This window comes from Vanessa atalanta, chromosome W (assembly GCF_905147765.1).
Source record: "Vanessa atalanta chromosome W, ilVanAtal1.2, whole genome shotgun sequence".
Taxonomy (NCBI): domain Eukaryota; kingdom Metazoa; phylum Arthropoda; class Insecta; order Lepidoptera; family Nymphalidae; genus Vanessa; species Vanessa atalanta.
In genome coordinates, this window is record NC_061901.1 from 6,395,437 (window position 1) to 6,407,040 (window position 11,604).

At 35.0% G+C, this 11,604-nt stretch overlaps 1 protein-coding gene across 1 annotated transcript; it reads left to right on the forward strand.

Moving 5' to 3' along the window:
- Positions 1-319: 319 nt before the first annotated feature.
- On the forward strand, positions 320-2,696 carry LOC125075606. Its single transcript, XM_047687313.1, is given in 4 exon segments — positions 320-406; positions 485-1,433; positions 1,436-1,582; positions 2,185-2,696. Coding segments are annotated over 4 exon segments (1,695 nt in total).
- The last annotated feature ends 8,908 nt before the right edge of the window (positions 2,697-11,604 follow it).

Genomic DNA, 11,604 nt, shown 5'->3' on the forward strand with positions numbered 1-11,604 from the left:
TATTTCTTACGGCTTAATACAATTTGAGTCAGTTTACTATTAAAAGCTATTAATTATTTAAGGTAATACCTTGTGACATTCAAGTATAAGTCTATTTACTTCTTAAAGTATTGTTACTTAGGAGCCGCATTAGTAGTTGAGTCCTTGTTAAAATAAAAAGAATGGATTATAATGCGCACATTTTTAACTGCCTGTAATTTTTTAATATTAAGTCTTTGTAAGTCTAAATACTTATTATTAAAAACAAAAATCAATAGACTTATAATATTACTCTTTATATTTTAGAGTGAGAATGCCATTCAATAGGTCAAAAAAGATAATGGAGCTTGTTGAGGCTCAAAATCCAGCTTCAGAGACGGCAATAGGAGATAATGGATACCAATCAGTACCTGTAACTGAAGTGACGGTAATTATTATAAGTGTTCTTAAATATTTTGTATTTTTTTTACTATTAAATACGGTTTTTTTTTTTAAATTGTTTTAGATGTTAGCTGATATAACAAACAAGCCCGAAAATCAGCATTACTCAAACGTACAAGAATATTTTAAGATTCTGGAATCGGCTTCAGTCAGAAATGAAAATCACCATCATAGTACCGCATTTATTCCCGATTGCATTGATGAGAGACATTCTCATTCAGAGAATAGCGATGTCGATTTAAGTGATCAAGACCCAACATACGAAGTACCAAATACACAAAAGAAGAAAATATTAGTATATCCAAATCAATCAAAATCATCAGGGAGTTCCTCATATTCTTCGTCTTCCTCATCCACATCATCTTCAGGATCTTCCAAAGATAGTTCTGATACAGAAGAAGAACTGAACAAAAGACAAGATAACATAAGTCAGGGAACCGTACAAAAGCAATTCGAGCAAACCGAGATTGAAAGTACAACAACAGAAATTGTGATAAATCAAGAATTCAGAGAAAATACTACACCACAAGAAGAAAAGAAGAAGGGAAGGAAACGTAAACGAAATGAACAAAGCTGGAAACAGAACAAAGCTAAAAGTCTAAGAAATGCTGGAAAACAATATATTAGTAAGAAAAATAAAACAATCAAACCTCGTTCTGTTCAATCATCCTGTAGTGATAAATGTAGGCTTAAATGCTCTGAAAAAATAACCGCAGAACAAAGACAAACAATTTTTGATGCGTATTGGAATCTTGGTCAAGTTGATGTTCAAAGATCGTTTATTATGTCTTGTATGACCGATATAACCCCAAGATATAAATATACAAACGCTCGTAATCCAAGAAATTGCAATCAAGCATTCCATTTCTTATTTGAAGGACAATCGGTACGTGTTTGTAAAACTTTTTTTATTAAAGTATTAGATATTTCTGATCGTGTTATACGCACAGTCAAAGACAAAATAGATAAACATGGATTTCTATCACGAGATCGGAGAGGACAACACATCAACCATATAAGGATTGATGAACAGCTATACCACGAATCGAATCCCATTATATCAGACAATATTCTACTCGTGAGTACATTGACGGCGGGAAAACAATTGCAGATCTTTTCAGGGACTTTGAAGAAACTCAAAATAAAAATAAAAAAGCGGCCGGTAGATATTGTACATTTTACAAAATATTTACACAAGATTATAATATATCATTTTTCCGACCTAGAAAAGACCAATGTGACCTATGTTTGCAATACAAGAACTCGACGCCTGAACAAAAGTTATTACTCCAAGAATCGTACGATACCCATTTAGAAGAAAAAACATTGTGCCGCCAAGAAAAATATGATGACCGTTCAAAAATAGACGAAATGAATAAGGTTCTTGTATTTGATCTTCAAGCTGTTCTCCAATCCCCGAGAGGAGATACTTCAGGATTTTACTACAAATCAAAGTTGAATAGCTACAACTTCACAGTCACTTCTTTAAACAAAAAAGTTGACGGCCAGATGAAAGACTCGTATGATGATGTACAATGTTTCTTCTGAAATGAAACAGACGCTAAACGCGGAGCCAACGAAATAGGGTCTTGCTTACTAAAAGTTTTTGAAAAGCTCTCAGCGGAAACATCATATGAAAATGGGTGTAACTTAATTCTATATTCTGACAATTGTTCCGGGCAAAATAAAAACAAATTCATGGTAGCACTGTACTTGTTTGCAGTCACTTATCTAAATATAAAACTATCACTCATAAATTCTTAGTAAAAGGTCATACCCAAAACGAGGGTGATAATATTCAAAGCCTCATAGAGGAGGAGATAGCAAAAAATCTAAAATCCGGTCCAATATATTCACCTCACCAATATGTAGCTGTAATTAAAAACGCAAAGAAATCTGGCAAGAAATTCTCAGTACATGAACTGACATTCGAGTCGTTTTTGGACTTGAAAAAACTACAAGAAGATTGGGGTATTAACTTTAATAAAACAAAAGAGGGGACAACTGTTTTATGGAATGACATAAAGGCGATAAGAGTGACCAGAGATACACCTTTCTCATTTTTCGTTAAGACCTCTTACAAAGATAGTGGATACCAGGAAGTGAGCGTCAGAAATAAAAGGAAGAAAATGCTTCCTGTGTGTGATATTATACCAACTAATGTATACACTCAAAGGCAAGAGCTAAGTGAGAATAAAAAGAAAGATCTTAGGGAATTATTGTCAAAAAAAATTATACCAAATTTTTATTCCGACTTTTATAACTCTATTCTTTAACAGTGTAACCAAATTAACGTTGATTGAGTACTGGTAACATACCAAAGTATATTAAGAAAAACAAAGTTCCTTTAAGTTTAAATAGGTTTACTTTAAATTTCTTATTTTATATCTTATAGTTATTTAACTTAATTTGATCGAGATATTGTATTGTTGTATTTTTTAAAGTAAAATTCTTAGATCTTTTTGTTTTTACTTTATCGCGATTTTGTTCTTTAAGTACATAATTATTTTATGTTGATTTATGAAGCCCATGAATAAATTTGTTACTTTTATCTTGTTTGTCAAGGATGCTGCAAAAAACCATTCATATATAATATATTTATTTCTTTTAAACAATGGAAAAAGGCCAATATTAAGCTTACTCACGATCTGCCATTTTGAATAAACTGACCCAATGTCGTAATGTGTTTTACTAAATGAATCATGAACAGACTAAATACTAAATGAGTCATTATTAAAAAAAATTAATTAAAAACGAAACTGGCTTATAACTTAATAAAACACTTGCATTAAAAAACTATTACTTTACTTTTTACAAAAAATAGACCCATCTTAGAAACTTATTTTTAAAATAAAATATAAAATAAAAAGAAAAATAGTTTCATGCCTTATTTGACTCATATCTGATAAATACTTAGTCAAACGTTCAAATTACAAGCTCTAAAGATTAATTATTAATCAGTATTAATTTTATGCACCAAAAAGTAAGATGAGTCCTTATAGCAAGATCTTCTTTTGCGATTTCCCAAAAATTGATATTTTTTAGTTAAGTCAGTATTCCATTAAGCATGCAACATATATTATATGTTTATTTGTAATATAGTATTTTTTTTTTGTTTCTTTTAACCCTTTTTTTGTATCAATTCATTTTTTATTGTTAATTTTTTTTTTATGTTCTTTTGTTTTTTTTTCTTTGGTTAACTTTTTTTTATTTTCTATCTAATTTTGAAGTAACTTATATATATTTTTATAATTTTTGTACGGTCCCAAATAAAAGTGTTCTTTCTTTTCTTTCTTTCACAGTGAGAGTGGTAGGGGTTGCCTTATGATGCCTCCGCCGCCCTTGTCCTGAACAGTGGCGAGCGCAAAATTGCCCCCCCCCCTCAGAATTCGGAGGGCAGCCTGGGCATCCCTGCTCATGTGGTGTACGTCCTGAGCATGGATGCCCAGAGAGGGATTCTCTACCGCAGTCAGATAAGAGCCGAGATGGCCCAGTGGTTCGAACGCGTGCATCTTAACCGATGATTTCGGGTTTAAACCCAGACAGGCACCACTGAATTTTCATGTGCTTAATTTGTCTTTATAATTCATCTCGTGCTCGGCGGTGAAGGAAAACATCGTGAGGAAACCTGCATGTGTCTAATTTCAACGAAATTCTGCCACATGTGTATTCCGCCAACCCGCATTGAAGCAGCGTGGTGGAATATGCTCCAAACCTTCTCCTCAAAGGGAGAGGAGGCTTTAGCCCAGCAGTGGGAAAATTTACAGGCTGCTTATGCTAATGCTAATGCTCTTTTCCATCTTTGCACAGACGGTGAGTCATTGGCCCATACAGCGAAGGAGAAAGCTGATATTTTAGGCTCTCTCTTCGCGGCGAACTAGACTCTGGATGACCGAGGAAAGTCACCACCAACAATCCCGCGGTGTGATACCACGATGCCGGAGTTTAAATTCCGGCAAAGTGCAGTTCGTAAAGCACTTCTTTCCTTGGATATTCATAAGTCGAGTGGACCCGATGGGTTCCCTTCAATCGTGCTACGGACTTGTGCTCCCGAGTTGGCGTCGATCTTAACGCGTCTTTTCCGGCAATCCTATGCATTCGGCGTCGTCCCGAACTCCTGGAAGACTGCTTGGTGCATCCGATCCCTAAAAAGGGCAACTGCTCAGACCCGTCCAATTATAGGCGTATAGATGGAGGTGATGGCACCTCCTTGTTCTCCAAGGTAATGGAGTCCATTATAAACTGCCAGCTCCTGCGGTACCTAGAGGAGTACCAGCTGATTAGCGACCGCCAGTACGGTTTCCGTCGGGGTCGCTTAGCCGGTGATCTTCTAGTTTACCTTACTCATAGATGGGCGGAAGCAGTTGAGAGCAAGGGGGAGGCATTAGCAGCCGGTCTGGACATAGCGAAGGCCTTCGATCGCGTGTGGCACAAAGCGCTTCTTTCGAAGCTTCTTTCCTATGGGCTTCCCGGGAAATTATGCAATTGGATTACCAGTTTTTGGCAGATCGGAGCATCAAGGTCGTTGTCGACGGTGCATGCTCCGACTTAAAATTCGTCAATGCTGGTGTCCTACAAGGCTGCGTTCGATCACCCACTGTTTCTTCTGCATATCAATGACTTGTTGCAAATCAGTAACATTCACTGCTATGCAGACGACAGCACCGTAGACACCGCATACACCGGCCGTGCTAATATTTCTCGGAAAAACGTCGAAGAAAACCGGAACAAACTTGTGTCTGAAATCGAGTCCTCGTTAAACAAAGTCTCGAACTGGGGTCGGCTAAACCTAGTCCATTTCAACCCCAAAAAGACGCAAGTTTGCGCGTTAACCGCCCAAAAAAACACCATTCGTCGTATCTCCACGATTTGAGGACATTCCGTTTGCCGCCAAAGCTAGTATCGGAATACTTGGCGTTGGTATTTCGAGCCTCGTACAGTTCCGCGGTAAATTGGAAGGCAAAGCCAGATTGGCACCGACGAAGCTCGGTGTGCTCAGCAAGACAAGACAGTATTTCACGTCGGCCCATCGTCTAAGACTATACAAGGCATAAATTCGACCTCACATGGAATACTGCTCTCACCTCTGGGCGGCTGCTCCCCAGTACTAGCTCCTTCCATTTGACCGTATCCAATGTAGAGCGGGTCGAATTATCGACGATCAAGCCCTTTCCGATCTGCTTGATCCTTTGGCTTTGCGTAGAGATGTTGGATCGCTCTGCATCTTCTACAGAATTTATCACGGGGAATGTTCCGAGGAATTGTTCGGATTGATCCCGGCCATGCCGGCATAATACAAATGGTAAATAATATAGAGAAATATTATTTTTGGCCAAAATTAGACGTTGATGTTACAGAATTTATAAAAAGGTGTGGCAAATGTCAAAATCAAAAACATGAGATGAGATGTAGTGAATAGATTATATGGTTAAAGATCTTTATTCTCATAAGAACATACATAGTTTCACGTACATGAGATTAAATAATGTTAAACACATACATTGATATTTGATACATGGAATGGCTAGTGCTACTTAATATTGTCTAATGTATATTTTTTAAGTTTATTTTTAAAAGTATTTAAACATTCACATTCTTTTATGTAGTTCGGAAAATCATTATATAGTTTTACTCCATCAAAACGTATATTTTTATGTCCATAATTTAAGGTTCTGACTTTAGGTAATTCAAGTTTGTGTCTGTTTTTTAAGTTATGCTTGTTTGATTTTTGCGTAAATGTTATGTTTGAATGAATACTTTTAGATAGTATCTTTTTAATTAAAATACATGTGTCATAAATATATGTTTGATTTATGTTGAATAATTTTGATTTTTTGTATAGTTCTATCGACGGTGTGAAAAAGTCATAGTGAAAAAGTACTTTTATAATTTTGTTCTGCGTAGTTTGTAAGATTTTAAGGTTAGACTTTGAAGCTGACCCCCATATTTCAATTAAGTAGTTAATGTGTGACTTTATCAGGGAATTGTAGATAACACTTCGCATTTTTTTTGGTATGCAATTATTAGATTTTCGGAGTGCTCCTACAAGCGATAAGAGTTTTGATCTGATATGCTCAATGTGTGGTTTCCATGTCAGTTTATCATCCAACCATAATCCTAAATATTTCTCTAAGTTTGATCGTTGTATTCGAATATAGTTTATTGTAAGGGCCGGAAAATTTTGTATTTTTTTTATTTTTTGCAGTGAAAATCATATATTATGTTTTTGACGTATTTATTGTTAAAAGAATGCATAGAAACCAGTCATTGAGCAGATCAAGATCTCTTTGAGCCTCCCTAACTATGTCACACATTGAGTGGCCATAGTAGAAAAGGCAAGTATCATCCGCATACATTGTTAGGTGTCCAGTTAAACCAATATTCTTAATATTGTTAACATATATAAGAAACAGTAAAGGACCGAGGATAGAACCTTGTAGAACGCAATATGTTATATCTTGTGGTTTACTCGTGTAATCTCCAATTTTTACTACTTGGTGTCTATTCTGTAGATATGAAGCAAAAATACGAAGTGCTGTATTTTTTATACCTATATTGTTCAATTTATGAAGTAGTTTAACATGACTTACAGTATCGAATGCCTTCTTTAAATCAATGAAAATACCTAATGCAATATGTTTGTGGTCAATATTTATTTTTATTTCAGTAACTAAGTTAACAACTGCCGAAGCAAGTACCCTACTTGAGTGAGGTTTAAACCCAAACTGTTCGTTTATTAAGAGATGTTTGTCTTCAATGTATTTTTGAAGTCTAGTGTACAATATTCGTTCGTAAATTTTTGACAATACCGGAAGCACTGAGACGGATCTGTAATTATTAGGGTCACTTTTACAACCTGATTTATATATAGGAGTGACTTTAGCAATTTTTAGGGTATATGGAAAGACAACTTCCCTTAAATATTTATTTATACAGTTAGTTGAGCTACCTAATATTAGATTTTTCAAACATTTTATAGCTTTAGTACTTATTCCATCTACACCCGTGCTAGTATTACTATCCAGGCTATCTATGACATTTTTGACCTCTTTGATCGTGCATGGTTCAAATTCAGTAAGCGTTATGTCGTGTGTGTAATTTTCGGAGTACATGAGAGTATTTGTTGAATTTGAATGGTACTTACTTAGAATTAAATTAGCCAATTTAGAGCCGATACTTGAAAAAAAGTTATTAAATACCTCACAAATATCAGTGCCATCAGTAACGGTGCCGGATTCTAATATCAGTTTTGGTGGAGCATATCTATTTACAACTTTATTCCTAGCCAAATTATTTATCACATCCCACATTTTTCTTGATTCATTGCCACATTTTTTAAACAATGAATAATAATAATTATGTTTTTCGTTTTTGATTAATGACATAACTTTTATCCTCAATTTCTTCGTTGTTTCTATTTTCATTTAGCAGTTGCCACAGTATATTTCGTCTATGTATTGCTTGCATAATGTTTCCATTTATCCAATCACTTTGAGGAAGATTCAGTACCTTCATTTTATTGACTTTATTTTGCAGTATGTGAGTAGAAATAAAATTTTCAAAAATAATGTAGTCATTGTGATAATTCTTATGGTTAGCCATAGAGACACTTTTGCAAAGAGCTTCATAATCTAGAGCTTTATAATTTATTTTTTGGATTAGTCACTATTTTGATTTTTAAGCTTTCGAAAAATATTTGCTTATGATCAGATAATGATGATTCAATTAGAGAAAGTTTGAATTCCTTATTACTGATATTTGTAGACACATGATCGAGAATAGTCTTTGTTCTTGAAGTTTCACGAGTATAAAACTTTTCATCAATTTTATTCAGTATCTCATATCCTGCTTCATGGAGATTAGTTACGTATTGTTCGATATTTTTGTCTGTGCTCAATAGATCTAAATTAAAATCGCCAAAGACAATTGACCTCTTCCTTCTTTCAATTTGCATTGTATACACCTCCAAAAAATTCGTAAAATTAGTGTCACCTGGTTTGTAAACACCTCCTACATTTAAAGACATTTTTGGTATATATATCCATAGATAGTGATTATAGTTTTCGTGTAAATTTTCAGTTACGTCGTATTGAATACTGTTATGAATAAACATCGAAACACCGCCACCTTTACAATTCTGTCTATAATTGTAGATATGTGTATAGTTTTCTAATTGGTACTGTGTCGCATCGTCTTCTGAAGTAATCCATGTTTCCGTGAAAATTATAATATGGACTGTCGGAATGCTGTTAAGAATGCATTTAATCTGATCAAACTTTCCGGGTTTACGAATACTTCGTAGGTTAGCGTAAAAGAATTTCAAAGATAATTTGTTTGCGATAATATCCTTATAATTATTTGTTACGGAGTGTTGAGGGTCAGTTGTTTTATTTAAGTTGTTTGTCTGTAAATTTGATTGTACGAGTTTTTTGGAGCATTTTTAACATTAACTATTTTAGGTACACCATTTATATATTTTAGAGCCAGGTCAGATTCACCAGACTCTTCTCTTCGCTTTAGTTCAGAACGAAGATACTGCATATAGTATTTTTGAGCCACTGTTTGATCGGAATAAATTTGTATATTTTGTGGCAATTTAGGTTTATTACGTAATAGGTATTTAGGTGTATCAACATTTGCAAAGCATACCTTTACCGGCCGGTTTTTATCTGGAATGTATTTACCAAGTCTCATACATTTTACAGGAGCAGAACAATTTTCATACAATGTAATAATTTTTAATATTTCTTCATTATCTTATTTCTGTCTGATGGTATAATTTCTATTATTTATTTCAGGAATACCCACTATAATAACATTTTTTTCTCGGTCGCAGCGGTCTTTAAACTCCAGTATGAGGTTTTCGTGGAGAGGAATTGGCGATTCAGCAACATGATTATTAATTTTACCAATTTTGATATCTGTAATTTCGTTCTCAATACGTTTAATTTTTTCTTGGTTTATTTTCCTTTTTTATTATTTGTAAATCTTTATTTATGTTTTTATATTGCATAGTTAGATCTTCCGAAGCAGATTTGATATTTTTAATTTCATTGTTTATTTCCATCATTTCCCGGCGAATTTGCGCCATGTTTTCATTTTGAGTTTTTGCAAATCCTTCTAATAATTTCGTTATGTCAGCACGAAAATCAGCAAAATCTTTTTTATAGTCATATTCGTGACCCCGTTCTTTCCGCTTTCGTGGGTATATGTTCACATTTAATTCGTCTTCATCGTAATTAGATAAATTCGATGTGGAACCTTCGCCGCTTCCGCTGCCTCTTGTAAGCTTTCCGCTAGACGGTGACGTTTGCGCACTCATCCTTATCCTAGCTTATCAGTCGAAAGCCGAGAGACAAAGACAAAAAATAGCAACGATTCTCTTCTCGCGGGGGTGAGGCACTGCGCTCGGGACGAGTGCAGTTAAACACACGTTTAAACTTTGATACTATTGTTTTGCACTTTAAAAGTAAGTAATTAGCACTAAAATCACTTAACACCTTTTATTTTATTTTGCGAAAATATTAGTAGATGTTAAGAATTCTGTTGTACACGTCCACGCACTTCCATGTATCGTACGTAATATTAATCGATTATATTAACTAAATATACTTATTAACCTACTTCTGTACCTATTTGTAATATACGGGCGAACTATACGGGCTATCAAATTTGTTCAATTTCTACACACGCCCAAAGTTAGTTGCATCATTAATGATGGTTTTCAAAATGTAGGCCGTAATAAAATATCTGTTGAATTTTTAACAAGCAATGCAGTAAACAAATTTCTAGTAAACCCTATCATTGAAATGTGCAAGTACAAAGCTACTGTACTTTTAATGTTGATAGAATGGATTTGATTGAAGGTATTCCCGTGGACTGGACAATGGAAAAATTAGCAACATCCCTCGAGCTTCCCACTGGATGTGGTGAAGTTTTAAAAGTCAGACGGTTAAATAGAAAAACCTATACTGATGGTGTTACTACATGGAATCCAATCCGTGGTAATCAAATTTAGGGGACAAATGCTACCCAACACGGTCTATTTCTACCATACTTCCCTTCCTGTTGAAACATACAAACTCCCCACAATCCAATCCCTGAACTGTTGTCGTTATGGTCACATTAAAACTCAGTGTCGATCTTAACCTAGGGTGTTTTAAGTGCTCCAAAGCCCACTTGTTTGCTTGCTCTGGTAACCATTTCACAACAGATAAGGACTGTCCTGAGTTTTCTCGCCAACAATCGATCAAAATTGTTATGTCTCAGGACAACATAACTTATATTGAAGCATCCTCTCGGTTCCCTCCTGTACGTAGATCCTATGCAGAGATTGCAAAACAGATGTTTACCCCCTCCCACATATTCTCCAGTTATCCCTACAACTAACAGGTCCCATAGGAAGAGTCTATGTTATCAGTACTCCTCGACCAAGATCATCTCTTAGAAAAGCAGGTATGATAAGTTATGATAAGCAGGCCCATCAATCGATCGTTAGTAATCGTCCCTCTTCTGTTCCTAATGGTTGCGCTCTCAACCAAAACACTCCTAACCCTCTTAATAATAATTCCAACTTCTTAGTAATGCTTACTAAAATACTTCTTAGTATTATCTTAACATGTAATGATATCCGTTTACCGTCCAACGTTGCTCAAGACTTATGTCAACTATTCTCCATCCTTCACAATGGCCCCAATCAGCTTCCTTGAACGGAACTGCAAGAGCGTCCGGCCTAAAAAACATAAATTCCTCTCACTGATAAACCTCTATAAACCTACCATTATTGCCATCTCTGAAACATAGTTGATCCCTGGATCCCGATTCCGGGTCCCAGGCTTCTCCTCTTTGAGGGATGACAGAAGTGATGGTTATGCTGGGAGTGCCATATTTATACGGCACGATAACACTATAATTAATTCGCTACCGATTTATATTATGGTGTTATTACTTTAATTATACACCTTCGCATTATAATACTTCTATGTTATGCATTTTCTCTCGATTTTGCCGTCAAATGTTTATATTTATTATCTATGATATTTATATATTTACGTATTTAAATAATTATTATTATTCTTGCTTTCACGCTTATACGACCGTCCGCCATAGTCGCACGGAGGCCTTTGAGCCGAGAACTAACCTAACACTAAGTGGTTTTTTCCAGTTTAGGATAGATTACCCACG